Source organism: Rhizoctonia solani, chromosome 5 (assembly GCF_016906535.1).
Source record: "Rhizoctonia solani chromosome 5, complete sequence".
NCBI lineage: Eukaryota > Fungi > Basidiomycota > Agaricomycetes > Cantharellales > Ceratobasidiaceae > Rhizoctonia > Rhizoctonia solani.
The window spans coordinates 2,001,812-2,020,401 of record NC_057374.1 but is presented as its reverse complement, the minus strand read 5'-3'; the positions used below and the strand labels follow the sequence as shown (position 1 = coordinate 2,020,401).

The 18,590-nt window shown below is 45.9% G+C and overlaps 6 protein-coding genes across 6 annotated transcripts; 2 read left to right on the top strand and 4 right to left on the bottom strand.

Moving 5' to 3' along the window:
* Positions 1–40: 40 nt before the first annotated feature.
* RhiXN_09448 (Retrovirus-related Pol polyprotein from transposon opus) lies at positions 41–2,809 on the bottom strand (the record flags this gene model as incomplete). The annotated part of the gene is made up of 1 exon (XM_043329264.1): positions 41–2,809. The coding sequence occupies one exon, from the start codon at positions 2,807–2,809 to the stop codon at positions 41–43; it is 2,769 nt and encodes a 922-aa protein (XP_043180710.1).
* A 1,482-nt stretch (positions 2,810–4,291) lies between these two features.
* Positions 4,292–5,659, top strand: RhiXN_09447 (Retrotransposon gag protein; the record flags this gene model as incomplete). Its single annotated transcript, XM_043329263.1, has 1 exon — positions 4,292–5,659. The coding sequence occupies one exon, from the start codon at positions 4,292–4,294 to the stop codon at positions 5,657–5,659; it is 1,368 nt and encodes a 455-aa protein (XP_043180709.1).
* Positions 5,660–6,411: 752 nt separating this feature from the next.
* On the top strand, positions 6,412–9,098 carry RhiXN_09446 (Retrotransposable element Tf2 protein; the record flags this gene model as incomplete). The annotated part of the gene is made up of 3 exons (XM_043329262.1): positions 6,412–7,569; positions 7,647–8,319; positions 8,389–9,098. 3 exons carry the CDS (start codon positions 6,412–6,414, stop codon positions 9,096–9,098), a joined length of 2,541 nt encoding a protein of 846 aa, XP_043180708.1.
* A 420-nt stretch (positions 9,099–9,518) lies between these two features.
* Positions 9,519–10,920, bottom strand: RhiXN_09445 (Retrovirus-related Pol polyprotein from transposon opus; the record flags this gene model as incomplete). Its single annotated transcript, XM_043329261.1, has 2 exons — positions 9,519–10,851; positions 10,904–10,920. The coding sequence occupies 2 exons, from the start codon at positions 10,918–10,920 to the stop codon at positions 9,519–9,521; spliced, it is 1,350 nt and encodes a 449-aa protein (XP_043180707.1).
* A 5,057-nt stretch (positions 10,921–15,977) lies between these two features.
* On the bottom strand, positions 15,978–17,031 carry RhiXN_09444 (uncharacterized protein; the record flags this gene model as incomplete). The annotated part of the gene is made up of 2 exons (XM_043329260.1): positions 15,978–16,308; positions 16,376–17,031. The coding sequence occupies 2 exons, from the start codon at positions 17,029–17,031 to the stop codon at positions 15,978–15,980; spliced, it is 987 nt and encodes a 328-aa protein (XP_043180706.1).
* Positions 17,032–17,132: 101 nt separating this feature from the next.
* On the bottom strand, positions 17,133–18,359 carry RhiXN_09443 (uncharacterized protein; the record flags this gene model as incomplete). The annotated part of the gene is made up of 3 exons (XM_043329259.1): positions 17,133–17,555; positions 17,592–17,675; positions 18,306–18,359. The coding sequence occupies 3 exons, from the start codon at positions 18,357–18,359 to the stop codon at positions 17,133–17,135; spliced, it is 561 nt and encodes a 186-aa protein (XP_043180705.1).
* Between the last annotated feature and the right edge of the window lie 231 nt (positions 18,360–18,590).

Sequence of the window (18,590 nt, the reverse complement as noted above, 5' to 3'; positions counted from 1 at the left end):
AAAGAGGGGAGAGTCCAACAGGCTGCTTGCTCGAGACAAGTTAGAAGTCCTCGCTGTACCCCGGGCTCAGTGGCTCAGATTCTTCGAGGGCTACCGGGTCCGTCTTGTGTGGGGGGTGTTTGGGTTCGGTCGCATACGGTCTCAGATGCCGGGCGTGTGCGTTGAGCGACATGATGTTCCCCTCAAGGTCTTCTAACACATATGATGCGTTGCGTCTTTCTCGTACTCGGAGTGGGTTGGACCAGCGTTGCGCCAATTTTCGCTCGTTACTGTGCGTGTTGTCCCAGCGTGGGTCGTACTTTTGGACTAAATCTCCCGGTTCTACTAGTAACGGCTTGATCTTTGTGTCGAAGGTGCGTTTGCGGGCTCGAGCGTGTGTCAGAGCTCGCTCTGCCCCGTCCTGGCGTAACGCATATGATAGGGCCATATTGACGTCGACTGGAGGTGTCTGTTCGTTGCCGAGTGGTGCATAGTGTTGTCGGATCTGGGCACCGGCTTTATAGCTACGATCGGCTGTTAGAACGCCGGTTAAGAGTTCGCGGGGCGAGTACCCGAGGGATGGGAGTATGCGATCGTTCATGTCTCGGATGGCCTTTTGCAGGAATTTCGGCCATGACCGTGGTGGGGGCGATGGTGGGCGGTTCGGGTCTCCCGGGCTTTTCCCGAGATCTTCGGCACAAGAGGTTCGGAGGCGACCGATCAGTATTCGGTTCGCGTCTTCGATGAGGCCATTGACCCAAGGTGAATGTGGTGGTGAGTGGATGATTGATACGCTCTGGTTTTCTGCCCATTCGTCAACTTCGCGGCAATCGAAGTGTGACCCATTATCCGACATGAAGCTTCCTGGGGTCATGAATGTATCGCATAGTTTGTCTAGGCATTTGACTGTGAAGGCCCCTGTTCCTGCATCGCGTGTAGCAAACCCGAAAGTGAACCGGCTGTATACATCGATAACGAGTAAGACCGTTTTGAACCCCTCGGTGCCGGTAGGTAGTGATAGATAATCGCCGCATATGAGGTCAAACGGTCGGGCTCGTGTGATGGGTGCTAGGAGCGCGTTCATGAGTTTTGGGCCGAAGTTTCGACATCGTGGGCAAGTTGTAACGGCTGTGATGACGTCGGATCGCATGTTTGGCCAGAAGTATTTGTCTTGTAGGGTCAGGATTGTTAGGTCTCGTCCGAAGTGTCCAGTTGCTTCGTGTGTAGCCAATGCTAGCGCTGCTCCCTCTTTCTTAGGTATGCATTCTACGCGTGGTGCTCTGGTCGATCCTTTTCCTGCCACTCGCCATAGTTTCCCTTCCACAACTTCAAATCCGACTGCTCGATGCGCGGCTCGCTTCTGCGCCCTCTCGATGTTCGCTGGTGTTAAATCGTCCCCGTCTGCTGTTCCTAGTACTAGGTATCGTACGATGTCCCCGAAATACTCGTCCGCCTCGAACCTCCTCAGCGTCTCTCCTGCCTCCGTATCCTCCATTATGTATTGTACTTCTACTAAAAGCCCCTTGTGCGCTTCCCAGTCTGGGTCCACCGTTTCCTCTCGTCCGTTCCCCTCGTCCGTATCCTCTCGATATTGCCACATCCAACTGAGTCCGTCGCAGACCGGGTTCTCTACCCCCGGTCTATGTCTTACTGCTACGATTCGGTGTGCCACCACTGTATTCCTCCATCTCTCGTGCGTTGAACTGATCTTCTTATTGCCCAGTAGGTCTGCCAGTGCTTTGCAGTCCGTTTTGATTTCGATTTCCTGCCCAGCGATGATTTGAGCGAAGGAGTCGAACGCGAATTTGAGTGCTGCGAATTCGAGTAAAAACGGTGCGTATTTTTCTTCGGTTCGTGATGTTCTTTTTGATGCGAATGCGATTGGGTATGGTATTTTCTTTGTTGTTCCGCTCTTTGTGTCTTCCTCCTCCCATTCCTGCGACAGCATTGCCCCAAATCCGTACTTCGATCCATCGGTAGTAATTTTAAATCTTCTTCCGTCGTACTCTGGTGCCCTCAGGACTGGATTTGTTGTCAAGATGAGTTTCAGTTCAATGAATGCCTTCTTTGCTTCTTCTGATAGTTCTACTTTTGCGTTCTCCAATGCTCGTTTGTATTCTCCCTTGATTGTTTTCCCGTCTGCTCTCTTCTTTATTTTCACCGCCCTCACCAGGTCCAACAGTGGTTGTGCGATCCGCGCGTAGTCCTTGATCTTTGCTCTGAACGCGCCGGTGATGCCCAAAAATCCCATCACCTCCAGGACCAATGTTGGTTCTGGCCATTCTAGTATCGCTTGTACTTTCCTTTGGTCTGGTTTGATTCCTCTCTCCAAAACCTTAGCCCCCGCAAACACCGCTTCCTCCATGAACAGGCGCGTTTTTGCCGGCGCAATTGACAGTCCTTGCTCCCTACACCTTTCCAGCAGCCTTTCCAGTTTGTTCATTCCTTTGTCAAAGTTGTTGAATGCTAGACAAATGTTGTCCATCCATATTTCTGCACCATTGCCAAGCAGGTCGTACAGGGCGTCTGCTAGCATTTTGCAGAACGAGGTTGGTGCGCCAGTTAGCCCAAAGGGCATACGGAGGTATACGTAGTGGCCTCTTCCTTCTGCGTAAAATCCGGTATATTTGATGCTTGATTCCTCCATTGGCAGCGCGTTGAACCCAGAGGCAAAATCTATTGTGCATACTCGTTTGTATCCTGCTACGTTTTGCTGTTTTGCCGCTAGGTCGCCCATAGGGAATGCTGGTATTTGGGTGACTTTGTTGACTTCGGCAAAGTTGTGTACTAGCCTGAACTTTTCCTCCTTCTTAGTTGGGGCCGTTGGCATGGATGTTGGGTTTGGGTAGCGCTGTCATGACCTTCATTGGCATGACATGAATTTCTACTATTTTCTACCTTTTTTCCGAGATAGTTTCCTTTTTTGGTATATATTTATGAATCATCAAGATCACGTGACATATTTGATATATGATGTGAAATTGTAAATGACTCACTATTTAGTACTGTTGTTTTTGATGTGGCTTTCCTCATGTATATAAGCCAGGTCAAGTTGCCACTAAAACAGCAAGACTTGACCTCTTTGTCAATCTATCCTCACTCTTACCTACCCTTTGCCCAGGCCCCTAGTTGGCCATTAGTGCACTTACTTAAGAACCCATATCCAGGCCTTTGTTGCCCTCTACCCTCCTATCATAACCCCTGGGCCCTAGTTGCCCCTCTACCCTTCTCATAGTCCATTGGTGATAGTGCCACAGACTTTAAGCCCCCTTGAACCATAGGTCCAAGCTGAGTCGTGACACTAGGTCAAGTCTTGCTACTCGTACTCTTGTTGACAAACAAGAACTGCGCTTAGATAAGCACCAAAGCCTGAAACGGCATCACATTGTAGCCCCTGTGTAATAATCAAAGACAGGAATACAAGTGCCAGTAAGGTTGCGGGATAGCCCTTTGCCAGCAATCGTCCGCATACCAGGGTGTCCGCACCTTTAGCCATACGCTGTTAGTCAGCCAAACCTCCGCTTACTAAAAACCTGATTGATAATCACGCTTGTACACAGCTGCTGATATTGATATAAGGATAGTTTAACGCTAGTGGGAATGCAAACAGTTAGTATTTAGAGCTATAAATCCGTTGTTTCTATCTGATCGAGTACCAATTTATATCGGGAACGCATCCTAGTGTTTGATTTTCTAGACCTTATCCTTTTTGCCATCTTTTGGCCCTATTCTGTCGTCACCCGTTATCTCTATCTTGAAAAAACTCTCAACAATATTGACCATATATTAGTGGGTTGTATCAACAATCTTGAAGAACATATTGCTCGCATTGAAGAACCCAGGCTACTCCAGACCATTGCCCACATCAAGCATCACAAATCTTTTGCCAAGCGCCTCAACAACATCTACAAGGCTGATCTTCAAGAACAAAAAAATCTTATCTCCAACCTTGAAGCCCACAATTGCAACTTAGCTCTCACTATTGAAGAGCAAGAAAGGCTTATTGAGGAAAAAGATAGATTATTAGTCAAGAAAGAGTTGGAATTGGACAACTTCCATTGTTCCATCCAAGACATTACCCAGGACGGAAAAGGGCGCATTCATTATTACAAAGACTATGAGTTTTTTGCAGTCTCACATGACAATGCCTGGTTTGGGCAAGATGGGAGAGACTAATTTGACTCCTTCTCAAATCCAATCAGGGTGGTCAGCTCCATCCTCTCAAACACACACTCCTGCTCCTGCGGCTGTGCCGCCTCATGTATATTCCCCTATGTCCTTTGACCACATGTCTGATTGAGAATTATTAAACATGGTTGCCCAAAATATGATTGTTCTAAAAAAAGAGTTCTCACAACTACAAGGCGCTTATGAAGCGCAACATGATCAAATAGCGTTACTAAGGGCAGAACTTGAGGAACACCGTGATCAATCACGTAATCAACATATTTTTTATTCAAACCAAATTCAAGGGGCAGCAGCATCCATCCAGGCTGTGCAAGATCAGCTTCTTCATCAATCTTCCTCTTGCTCCACAGCTCCACCTCCACCGCCCCCACCTTCTGGCACTGCCACCACTATCAATCCCCCACCTACGTCTTCTAATTCCGATTTGAAATTTGCCAAGCCAAACAAGTTTAGTGGCAAGAAAGAAGACGCCCTCAATTTTATCATTGCCTGCCAGGCTTACATAAGGGCAAAGGGAGCAAACCGGTCCCATGAAGAAAAAATTTTGTGGGTAACATTGTATTTTGAGGGAGCAGCAGAAGATTGGGTACGCCCATACAAGGAAAGGAAGGTGTTCAGGGGAGAAGCGGTCCCCTTATTGGAAAACATTGATACATTTTGGGCTGAATTTACTAAACATTATGTGGACACTAATTGCAACAAGAAGTATTGCCAAAAATGGAATAACTTGCGGCAGAAGGCTTTGGTCCAGGAATACACTCGGGAATTCCAACAATATTCTGTGTCCTTGGGTTATAGTGACAAAACCTTGCGCAATAAGTACTATGACGGCCTTAAAAATGAAATCAAAGATATTATGCTGTCAACTATGTTCCAATGGCGTTGTGCTACAGCCCAACAGGTTTATGACAAGGCAGAGGAAATTGCTAATCATATTGAATCTATGCGCCTATCCAACCCCTCTGTCTCCACTGTTCGTGCCACTTCTACTGCTGTCCCCACTTCCACTTCCAACCCCACTCCTGCTTGCACTTGTCTCAACGTTGGGGACAATGTCTACATGATTGATCCCACTACTCGCCGCGCCAAGAAAGGCGCCATCACCTCAATTGTACGCACCACTTCTGGCAATATGCCCAATGTCAGGTGGAATGGGGAAACCAAGGACACAATGATCCCATTCCCATCTCTCAAAAAAGACAAACGTCCTGCTGCTGCTGCACCCGTTAGGCCCATTATTGCTCCCACTCCTGTCTTGGCCTCAAGTTCTAAAGGCCCAGGCCCCATGGATCTTGACAGGAGGGGTTTTGCAAACCTTATCTGCCATATATGCGGCGGTAAAGGCCACTTTGCACAAAATTGCCCTTCTAAGCCCATGTCTGGACATGTGGCTAATGTTGAATGGTCTTGGGAAAGGCCTAAAGAAGAAAGTCGTATTGAAGTAGTTTCTGATGAGGAAGAGTTGGGAAAAGGAAAAGCCAAGGCCAACTAAGGAGTAAGGCACTTGGCTGTATGCTCGCAGATTTGCATTATGAGAACAATGATTTTGAAATACTTTCCTTATGTAATACATCTCAAATATATGCATCATTCTCTGCAAATCCGTGTGAGACTCCTAAATCCCAAAAATCAAGTTTTTTGGCTAAACCTTTTCAAGGAAAAGCCATGATCAACTCTGGAGCAACGTCTTGCTTCATCCACCCTCTTTTAGTAGAAACCTATCGACTTCCAACCTATATACATCCAATTCCCAAGAAACTACGCGTTATTGATGGCCAAGAAATTGATTCTGGCCAAATTACTCATTTTACTTGGTTTAAATGTACCATTGGCAACCACACCAAAGAACTAAAATGCCATATTTCCAATATTGGCAATCACCAATTAGTTTCAGGAATGTCATGGTTAAAAAAACACAATCCCCAAATTTTGTGGGAAAAACATACACTTGTTTTTAATTCCTTGTATTGTTCCAACAACTGTTTAGCCACACCTGTTGTTTTAGAACTCAAAGCAGTGGAAGAAATTCCTGCCCCTTATCAAGAATTTGCTAGAGTATTTTCAGAGGAGGAATTGTTGAAATTACCACCCCACCGTCCTTACAACATTGCCATTGAGTTACTTCCGGATGCGCAACCATGACATGGCCCCATATACAGTTTAGGTCCAAGGGAAGATGCGGAACTTAAAGAAACCATTGAGAAACAGCTCAAAGCTGGTCTAATCCGCCTGTCTAGATCCCCTATGGCCTCTCCCATATTATTTGTCAAAAAGAAAAATGGGAAACTACGCATGTGTGTGGATTACCGGCATCTGAACAGTATGACCAAGAAAAACGTCTATCCCCTGCCCTTGCCACAGAATCTCATTGAGAAATTACAAGGTGCCAAGATCTTTAGCAAATTCAATCTTAAGGCAGGATACAACCTAGTCCAAATCAAAGAAGGCAATGAATGGAAAACCGCTTTCAAAACAAAATACGGACTATTTGAATATTTGGTCATGCCCTTTGGACTAACAAATGCACCGGCAGCCTTTCAAGACATGATGAATGAGATATTCAGGGACCTTCTGGATGTCTACGTTATCATATATTTGGACAATATTCTAGTATTCTCTCTTAACAAAAAAGACCATGAAGCCCATGTGCAAGAAGTGCTTAAAAGGCTGCAGGATAACAACCTTTTTTGTAATATAGAGAAATGTCATTTCCACGTCAAAAGGATCAACTACCTAGGATTCATTATATTGGAATTTGGCATAGAAGTAGATCAATCCAAGGTCACAGATGCAATGAATTGGTCAACGCCTAAGAATGTCAAGAATATTCAGGAATTCTTAGGGTTTGTAAATTTCTATAGACAATTTATTCCAAACTTTGGTAATATGGCACAACCTCTGTACAACCTGCTCAAAAAAGATAGTATTTGGAAATGGGAACAGGCGGAACAACAATCCTTTGATGGCCTGAAGAAATGTCTTACATCAGCACCTCTACTTTTACAGCCCAACACTACAAAACAATTCTACGTAGAATGCAATGCATCCGATTACGCAACAGGAGCCATATTATCCCAGCGCAACCCTGAAGGAAAACTGGCCCCTGTAGCATATCTATCAAAATCCCTGTCACCGGCTGAAAAGAACTACAATATTTTTGACAAAGAGCTGTTAGCAGTCATTAGGGCATTCAAGGAATGGCGTCATCTATTAGAGGGGTTGGAATTACCAGTCCAGGTTCTCACGGATCATAAGAACCTGGAGCACTTCTCCACATCACAATCCTTGAATAAACAACAAATTCAATGGGCCAACTTCCTGGTTGATTATAACTTCCAAATTATCTACAGACCTGGAGCGCAAAACAAGAAGGCGGATATTCTCTCAAGACAATATGATTTAGTACCCCTTGAAGGGGGGTAGAGAACCAAGTTCTCCTGAAACCAGAACTTTTCATTGCGTCAATCACTCCGGATCAGGAAATTAATGACCTGATTGGTGAAGCAATCTACAAGGATGAACGCCTTAAGGAAATCTTGTACAAACTTCAGAACAAGGATAAAGTAGTCAACTGGGAGTTAAAAGAAGGATTACTATGGTATCAAGGAAAAATCTTTGTACCCAGAGATGATACTATTAGGAACCTCATCTTGGAGTCTAGACATGACGCATTAGCTGCAGGACACCCAGGACAAACCAGGACACTAGAACTTATTTCCAGGAGTTATTACTGGCCATTGCTGAAAAAGTTTGTCAATTCTTATGTCAGCCACTGCAAAACCTGTATCAGGTCCAAGCCAACAAATCAAGTACCTGTAGGACTGCTAAAGCCATTGCAAATTCCTGAACGTCCCTGGGAAGATATAGCCTATGACATGATTGTGGGACTACCAATTTCAGAAGGCTTTGACGCCATCCTTACTGTCATTGACCGTTTCTCAAAAATGGTTCACTTTATTCCTACCCAATCCACAGCATCGGCTATTGACATTGCCAACTTATTTATTACATACATCTGGAAATTACATGGCCTTCCCAAGAGTACAGTTTCAGATAGAGGCCCTACATTTAATGCCAAGTTTATTTGTCACCTATATAAAAGGCTAGACATCAAGCCTACATATTCTACAGCCTACCATCCTCAAACAGATGGTCAAACGGAACGGATACAATGAGAGGCCAAGATCTTTATACGTATGTTTGGGAATCATTGTCAATCAGACTGGGTGTCACTATTGCCATTGGCCGAATTTGCCTTGAACAATTTGAAACAGACTTCCACAGGCAAATCCCCTTTCCAAATATGTTACGGCTATAATCCAAGATTTACAGTTGGTCAAAAGTCAGATGAATCAGTCCCTAACGCAGAAGAACATGCGGAATTCCTAGAAAAGGGCTATGATGAAGTCAAGGCAGCGTTATCAATATCCCAAGAAAGGATGAAACACTTCTATGATCAACGTCACAGGGAAGAAGAAGAAATTCAAGTAGGGAACAAAGTTTGGCTAAATCATCAAAATATATCCACCAATAGACCATCCATCAAGCTTAGCCACAAAAAGCTAGGTCCCTACTTGGTAATTGAAAAAATTGGATCACATGCGTATAAATTACAACTACCCCATACCATGCGCATACATCCAGTCTTTCACATTAATCTTCTGACAAAATTCCATCCTGACCCTCATGGACGCAATCCTCCTCAACCTGCACCTATCATCACAGAAGAAGGTGAAGAGGAATACAAAGTAGAGAAGATCCTAGATAGCAAGTGGAAAGGACGAGGAAAGACAAAGAAGTTATGGTATCTGGTCAAATGGAAAGGTTATGATGAAGGAAGTAACTTGTGGGAGCCAATAGACAATGTGGGAAATGCTCAAGAAGTCCTAGAGGAATTTCACAAGGAACACCCCAACGCAGTTGGAGCTTAAAAGAGGGGGTAATGTCATGACCTTCATTGGCATGACATGAATTTCTACTATTTTCTACCTTTTTTCCAAGATAGTTTCCTTTTTTGGTATATATTTATGAATCATCAAGATCACATGACATATTTGATATATGATGTGAAATTGTAAATGACTCACTATTTAGTACTGTTGTTTTTGATGTGGCTTTCCTCATGTATATAAGCCGGGTCAAGTTGCCGCTAAAACAGCAAGACTTGACCTCTTTGTCAATCTATCCTCACTCTTACCTACCCTTTGCCCAGGCCCCTAGTTGGCCATTAGTGCACTTACTTAAGAACCCATATCCAGGCCTTTGTTGCCCTCTACCCTCCTATCATAACCCCTGGGCCCTAGTTGCCCCTCTACCCTTCTCATAGTCCATTGGTGATAGTGCCACGGACTTTAAGCCCCCTTGAACCATAGGTCCGAGCTGAGTTGTGACAAGCGCACTGGGATGCCCGCTTCCTCACAGGCTCTGTTAGCTAGCATTTGGAGGTATTTGAGTGAAGGTTCTTTGGCTCCTCCGGGTTTTGGGACTACGTTGGTGGGTGACACGGCTGCTGGGAATGTGTTTGGCACTCTCTTGATAATGTTTGCCGCCTCCATTTTGTCCAGTGTGGAATACAGCCAGGTTCTCTGGGTTTGCAAGAGGGGTTTCTGGCCTACTTGGGTTTGGAATTTTGCACTGGGTGGTATGTTGAGCTTGTGCAAATGCGTTTTGACTGATGTGACTTCCAATAGGTCAAGTGCAAAGACGTTGGCGTAGCTTGCAACCAGTCCCCGGATGTGTGCCTTTTGGTTGGTTGTTAGATTCTCACCCACTGATACCCGGTTTTGGATTTTCGCTACTCTGTCTGCCGCAAATGGGTCCGTCCAACGCTGGGACTGGTTGGCTGGTAGGTGTGTGTTGTGCTCTTTACCAATATTCATTGCATCTAATTGTTTCTTTGGTGCTGCCGCTTCCGCTTTCTCTTGGCGGGCTAAGGCCCTTTTTGCTTGCGTGATTGCTTTGTCCAGCCTTTCCCTTGGTCTTGGGTTTTCCCCCATCCCCATTCTCTCCATTCCCGCTTCCCTTTCTAGCAACGCTACTTGGTTTTCCGGTACCCAGTACCAACTTCCTCTTGCTGCTAGTCTCCTGCTCCGCCTGCATCCGTCTCCTGTCTCTGCTTTGCATTCCGGTTGCTGGACCTTTTCCTCCCGCTCCGGCTTCAGTTCCTCCGGTTTTGCTCCCGCTACCCCTGATTCCTCTATTGCCTCTGTTCCTTCCTTGTTTAATTTATTTGGTTCCTTCCTTGTCCATCCTTCCACCAGTGGATATGCGTTGGGGATGGGTGTTAGACCAGGTAAGTGTAGCGTGTTGTTGATGAATGACTGGGTTGCTTTTGCCTGCGTAAGCCAAGGTTTGCCTAGCAGGACTTCAAATGCACCGCCCAAATCAAAAACTTCAAAGCTTGACCACTGTGCTTGCCCTGCTAGTTTGACTTGGCCTGTCCATTGTCCCAGGCATCGTGATGCCTTGCCGTCTGCCACTTGCAGCAGTGTTTGAGAGGGCTTCAAAGGCCCTAGGCTGCTCTTGTTTGCTGCCCAGAGTGCTGCATCAAGTACGTTGGCCTGGGATCCTGCATCAATGGTGCTGCGTGACTTGACTGCTTGCTTTTCCTCAGTTGCTAGGTACGCCCATTGTTGATACGGGAGTGTGGGCGGCGTGTGTGTATTATTGGTAATATCTGTAATACTAGGTGGTTAATTGGTTTGTTATTGCTTTTTGTTTCCTTGCCAAGGGGTACTTGAATATCCAACTCATGAATTGATTGACAGACAGATACATCATTGTTGTCGTATGCCAACTGTAAGGTTGGGTACTTGTCATGACCCATGCCTTTGCTGGCATGTCTCCTGACCAAGCCACCTACTAATAGGATATTCCACAGTCTTTAGAAGGCCGCATATACTCACATATATGCAGTCAGAACTGTCATTACTCTAAGGGCTCATGACTTAGAGACTGACAGTCCACCAGGGTCACATGACCTCCCCCCCTCCAGTCCTTTATCAAATACTATACTAAACTACTACAGATTTGAGGTGGGGGGGGGGATGACATAATCTCTTCTATAATAATATATTATTCAGACCTTGCCCGCGGGCTCCCTTAACATTGGCCTGCAGCTAGGGGGGCGGGGGGAGTGCAACGTCCCCCAGCAATATATATTATTCATATATCACTGTGCATCACATATACTATATATATCTTTGACAGTGGATATATATGGTAATAACCTTTCCAGATATAGGTTATGACATTGAAATCAAGCTGCTTACCTATACCCAGTATATATATACATATATATGTGTATATGTATTGCCTATAGGGGATGTGGGGATGACTAATGCCCCTACATCAATGATGCATCATATATATGAAGAATGAAGGTCAACCCCTTGGTACTTGGATTACCTTAAAGGGTAACTCTCATGCCAAAACAGGAAATACCTAGGTCAAGAAGGTATTGACTGAGGAGTTACCAAATAAGGAAGTCCACCTTCCCTTTTGGGAAGATTACAAATCAGCCATGACAAATCCAATCATGCTTAGTCATCACAGATTATGTAATTGATGATTACGTAATTGATGATTACGTAATTGATGCTGACAAAGATGGATTAGTCATAAATTTGATTTGACACAGCCACATCACATGACCATATATGCCATTTCAAATAATGTCCCATTTGTCATGGTAATGCCACTGTCATGTGATTGTGGCTGTGCGGGTGACCAGCTATCCTGGGCCGGATTGGGGAATAGGATTACCATAAAAGGAAATTTGGATGAGTCATATTGGAGTGTGGCTGTGCACACCATGTGGATGACTCATCCTTCTAGAAGGTTCTGGAGCTTCTTTTCTTCCAACTTCTTCCAAATATAGTATCTTCTCCACCAGAACTTCTTTTCACTGGTTCTTTTACAGCTTTCTGATTGGCTAATCAAAGAAGACCCTGATGCTTCTTTGACTCATACTGCTTCTTGAGGCTGTGCTGCAATTTGAAATATGTATATAGACCCAAGTGAAGCCCAGGTATATAAAGGGGTGGGGACAGCTGCTTAAAAACTAGCTTGTTTTTCCCCCCTGTCTTTGAACCCAAAAACTTAGATAGGTCCAGGGAGGCATGCTCCCTTAATGTGTGAACTTGTGACCATTTATTGGTGATCACATGACCATTGTGTGTAAACATGAGTAAACATTTGATATCATGAACTCTCTCTATCATGATGTCAGAACATTAAGGTCTCCTTCAGGCAATGGAATGCTTTTGGTCCAGCTTCCATTCCCTTATCCTTGCTTAATCAACCATACATCTAACTAGTAATCATACCTTTCCCAAGTCAGCATAGGTCAAGATCATACTACTTACTCAGAAGGGACTGAGTCTTACAACATTGAGTACTACTTCTTACTCTTTCTGAGGGGGTTTAGGGTCCCCCCTCTATCTAGGTCATAGGAATAATAAGGTTCTTGGAGAGGGGAGAGCTTGGTTCAATTCCAGCTAACCTTACCTATTGACATATCTACTTATACTCAATGATCAACAACTTTTCCATTATAAGGAAGATGTTATGTATCACACATTTTTGCATTCACAGCTCACCATCCACAATAATCTGTATATATCTGACTTTCTGATTTAATGGCCATTTGACTCCTATTTTCCATTATTCCTGTCATTACTCTATGTAACGCTCATATTGACTGTATGTGTTACATATCGTTCAATAGAGCTCCTTCCGCTCGTTCTAACGCTGCCTGTCACGTGCTCATACGATAAGATCTCATGGAGATATTAGCTTCACAAGATTCTATCTATGTGGCTCAAGTACCTTACTAATCATTATATTTGTATCTTTACATCTAGCTCATCACATGACTAGCTCTAACTTGGGAAATGAACCTTATTCCTAGCTTAGTTGAGTCATACCTCTCATGAGATTACTAAGGTTCTCCTTATCTAGTAATTTCTAGTGGCACTGCAAATCCTGCTTATGAGTCATTCTGCTTGCCACCAGAATGACTCACACTAATGACTCACTCTAAGTGCTCATTGGCTGCCAAGCATTTCTTGATAGACTGAGTCATGTATTTAGATGTTTCTATTTTTAACTAATTGCAGTTCAACCCAAGAGCAGTCACATTCCATCCTAGTCATATCTGTGCCTTCCCACCCACCAATCAAAGTCTTAGGAAGCACAGTCCTAAGCAAGTCATACTCATACTCTGACTAGGTGAATGACTCAGTAACCTTGCCACTCTAGGGTATAAAAGGGGACTCTTGCATACCCTTGGAGGGCACCACCCTTCACTCTTACCACTCACTGTTACTGTTGACTGTCACTCTTGGGTTTGGGCTTGCCCCCCTCAATTGTGTGATATTTTGTGCCTCAAGATTTCAAATAACTTAAACTTGTATAAGTGGATCTCCCAAGTACCCATAGTGTGGAAAGGTTGTAGACCTGATACAGAGTTCTTAGGTTAAGTGAACAGAAGGCAATCATCCTTAAAGAAGGATATATACTAAGTAACCAGTTAGTTCCTGCAACTAGGAGTGAAACTTACATAACTATCTCTGCCAAAGGGAACCTGAGCCAGTACTCTTGCTCTTACAGAAATACTTACTAAGACACTTTACACTGAGAAAAGATATATCTGTAGTTGATTGTATTCAAGATAACTAGACCCAGAGAACCCTAAAGAAGCTACTTCTTTACTTAGCTTGGAAATTGGGAAATCTTCCAGCACAGACTCTGCTCAGCACCAGAGTCTCAACCTCTTTTCCCCCAATTTACAACAGAAGAAGTCTTTCTTACCTATCAGTCAACTCTTGCTTCAAGACTACTTGAGAGGATTGATCTTCACCTCTAGCACACAGACATATGGTTAAGCACCCTTTCCATCAGTTTGATCAGTACTTCCTTGGACCATGGTAGGGAGGGTAGAGTGTGTGGTCTGCTAAAAGGCTGGATCATCCCCAGCTAGCTTTACCTCTCCTACTTCATGGTCTTTCATCTGCTTTGGGTCAGTAAGGCTCTTGGTCTAGCTCTATAAGTCTGGTTCAATTCCAGCTAGCCTTACTTGGACCCTGGGAGGGAAGAAGACAGTCTCTAAATGGCTGCAAATATTGGTACTTCCTTAGATCATGGTGGGGATGGTAGAGTGTGTGGTCTGCTAAAAGGCTGGATCATCCCCAGCTAGCTTTACCTCTCCTACTTCATGATCTTTTATCTGCTTCAGGATCAGTAAGGCTCTTGGTCTAGCTCTATAAGTCTGGTTCAATTCCAGCTAGCCTTACTTGAACCCTGGGAGGGAAGAAGGCAGTGATGAATGACTGCAAATATTGAACAAACAGCATTTCATTGAAAATTGGTCAAGTCATTTTCAATCAGTGCAATTTCAGGTCCCCTAAAACTTGCACTAAAAGGGGGATAGAGTAGAGAGAAGAAAGTAGGGTTACAGGGTGGTAACTACTCCAAGGTCAAGAGGAGAGTTACAACCATGTCACTACTTTCAACTAAAGGCTATGGAGGATGGACTATCAAGATGAACCATGTGTAGTTGGCCAATGACTGTTGGCCAATTACTGTCAAAAAAATGGGAAATTTTTTTTTTCTGTCCATTCAGTGCTGGTATCCTGTTAGAGGTAGCTTTCCTCTTATTTTGCACAGATCTAGGTCCCCTAGACTTGTGCTTAAAAGGGGGGCAATGTCATGACCCATGCCTTTGCTGGCATGTCTCCTGACCAAGCCACCTACTAATAGGATATTCCACAGTCTTTAGAAGGCCGCATATACTCACATATATGCAGTCAGAACTGTCATTACTCTGAGGGCTCATGACTTAGAGACTGACAGTCCACCAGGGTCACATGACCTCCCCCCTCCAGTCCTTTATCAAATACTATACTAAACTACTACGGATTTGAGGTGGGGGGGGATGACATAATCTCTTCTATAATAATATATTATTCAGACCTCGCCCGCGGGCTCCCTTAACATTGGCCCGCGGCTAGGGGGGCGGGGGAGTGCAACGTCCCCCAGCATATATATTATTCATATATCACTGTGCATCACATATACTATATATATCTTTGACAGTGGATATATATGGTAATAACCTTTCCAGATATAGGTTATGACAGTACTTGCTAGTGGGCAGGCGCTTACGGCCGTACTACTACTGACAAAGCTATCTAACTATCTAACTAGGCTATACTACTGCCACGTAAGGTGGACTTCTACTAGCTACTGGCAACAATGGGGCCTTAGGCCTGGAGGTGTGGTGAGCGCAATAAGGGGTAACTTCTGTACTACTGGGGGGCCGGCTACTTAGCTGGCTGAAGGTCCTCCTCAATGGTATGAGACAAGGTAAAATTGACTTGGTGTTTCCAAGCAATTTCCCTGCTGTATATATAGACAAGGTGCACTATCTACATGGTCTGTGCGCGTGAGAGAAAGAAGTACAGAAGACAAATGAGAAGCATGCTGCGGGCTGCGCAGAAGTGTGGATTTCTCCTAAGCGCCCTTGGCACGGCATCTCGGCGCGGCATCTTGGCATAAATAAGCGCCGAGATCACGTGATCAAAAAACATGAGATATCAAGTCCGTAAAAAATACTAAAAATAATAGAAAATTCAGGCGATTCTAATGGTATATGTTAGGAGGCTATAACAATTGTCCCCTTGCGGCTCATGTATGTGCGCGCAGAGGGTTGGGCCAGTAGCGTGCGCGGCATTGCTCACTGACCCAGTCCATTTCCCAACTCCAACACGCTCGGCATGCATGCCTCTGCCACCTCCTTGCCATATCTCTCAACCAAGACCTGGAAAATCTTGGCTCTTGACGGGCCCGGCCTTGCCTGCCCTAGCTCCTCCTTGGTACGCTTTCTCCATTCCATCTTGTTTTCCGGTAATGCTTTCCGTAGCAGGCTTGGCCGCATGGTTGCCTTTGCTGCAGCGTGTGCATGTGTTGGCGGCTTGGCTATAGGTGCCCGGTGTGAGTGGGTAATCTTGCATTGAGGGCCAGTTGGCTGGCAGGCTATTGATAGCGGCGCGGTAGAGCTCATAGCCCGGCTGGCTCCTGCCAAAGGTTCTCCCCTGTCCTTTGGCGGGTCTGGCCTGCATGCTGGAGCTTGACTTGGTCCTGCCGGGAGTTTTATCACTTGGGCCTGAATTTCTAGGGAGGCTATGCGCTTATTCAATTGATCAACCAAGTGTTTGTAGCTTTCTGCGCTGCCTTGGCTTGCGTGAGTACCAGCACTCGGTTGTACTCAATGCTGATAACGTCCTTGCAAAGCTTGGTGATTGTTTTATATTTGCTGAATTCTTTTGGCAGCAACCCCTTGAGGGTACTTGGGAGGGCCCGGTGCCATGTCCATTCTACCATAAACTTCTCCTTGCCTACTTTCCCTGCACTCATTTCCGCTGCTAACGCCATGTGTTCCCTTGCCCAGACAACGTAATACGGCTCCGACGCTCCACCTATCCCCTCTACCCTGGTCCCTAATTTCTTCTCCTCGATTGCATGCTGGTACCAACGCTCTGTTCTTTCCTTCTGCTTCTCCGCTTCATCCGGCGCCGGCCAGCGCACGCCCAACTCCTTCACCAGCGCATCCCATGTCCCGATTTTCCCTTCGTCCTCCATTCGTTCCGCCCATTCGGCTGCCAACAAGGGCTCCTCGAGGTGTTCCAGCCACAAGGCGCGTCGTTGGTTATCGCTAACCTTATATGCGTTGACCATTTTGCAGAAACGTTTCCTCCACGTGCTCTCTACTTGTTTCGCGGTGAGTTCTTTCCCATCGAATCGGTCCAGATCACGCAGGCGTTCACGTGCCCAGTGTAGGTTCTGGTCGTTTGCTTCCGCCATTTTGGTGGTGTCGGGGGCCGGTGTGGTGCAGGGCGCGTCGTTGGTTATCGCTAACCTTATATGGTTGACCATTTTGCAGAAACGTTTCCTCCACGTGCTCTCTACTTGTTTCGCGTGAGTTCTTCTTTCCCATCGAATCGGTCCAGATCACGCAGGCGTTCACGTGCCCAGTGTAGGTTCTGGTCGTTTGCTTCCGCCATTTTGGGTGGTGTCGGGGGCCGGTGTGGTGCAGAAGAGGTGTGGCGTGGCGGTGCTAGCCCTGTTAGCTGAAGGACCGGTGCTTTGCGAGTTCGTGGGTGGGTAGCTTGCCGGGAGATGGGTCGGTGATTGGTGCTGGCGCTCGGCCGTTTTGACTTTGCCACAGCTCGTCGAGGGTGGTGGTGGTACTGCAGTTGCCTCGGAGTCTGATCGCTCTCTGCTAGGGGGCCTAGATGTCTCGATGTCCGAAAGGTTGATCGTTGAGAACGGGGAACTGTTGGGGCTTGGGGCTCGTTGGCTTCGTATGCGGCGTCTGGTGTCGTCGTCTAGCGGTCGACACGATTCTTCTTCCTCGGGGTAACTTCTTCCTCGGGTGAGCTGTATTCCGTGTCTGAGACCTCGTCGATGTCGATTCTTGGTCTGTCCTCGGCCCGACGGGCTGCCTCCTGTTGAGCGCGTGTCCTCGGAATTTTGTAGATAGGTAGTGGATATAGTTAGGTAGCGCGCAAGCGGTAGGCGCGTAGAGGTGTGAATCCTCCCTCGTCACCACGGTGGAGACGGGTGTACGAGGTGGTGGAAAGAGATGAATATCCGCGTATGCGGGCATGTGCTATATACTGTGGTACACGCGGTCAGGGGCATACCCCCGCCTCCCCTACTACAACGCTTACTGTGTGGCTACAATACGTGCCTATAGTCATTGTCAACAAGCCACACTCATCTTGGCGCTTGCTTTCAAAATCTATCCACATAAAATTTGAGCCTGCAACTCCGGAGCACTGGGGCCTACTGAATAGCTAACTGTAGGCCTAGTCCAATGAGCCGATTTATCGCGGTTTAATAGCACCACCGAATTACTCACGAGCTTTTGGATCGAAAAAAGACCTATTCTCCCCGGTATGTATCGAAATCAAGGCTTACCCGTGGCAAACGTCTATTTCTTTAGTCGCTGTGTTATTATAACTGAGTTTGGCGTAATATACAATTGTGCCCCTGATGACTTGTCCATTCAGACTGGTGTGGCTCATACGGCCCGGGAAGCGAAGGATGTGACACATAACAACTGAACTACGCACCACTTCCAGCCCGCATGTCACGGCCACAAACCGACCGAGTGCTGGAGCGTTCATGGTGTGAAGCCGTTACATGGGACCACCATGCAGCCCCTCCTGTCCTGTCAAATGGGATTCGATTGCGTTGTGAGTTTGTGTTTGCGATACCTAGAGCTCGCCCGTGTTATTAATACAGATGTATCCTGACTCTACCTCAGCGTGGATTTGGGGCAGTTCAAGTGTATTGAAGCGGATCAGCCCGTGGTTCGACGCATTTGAATACAGTACTTCTTGCTCACCCTGATCAGC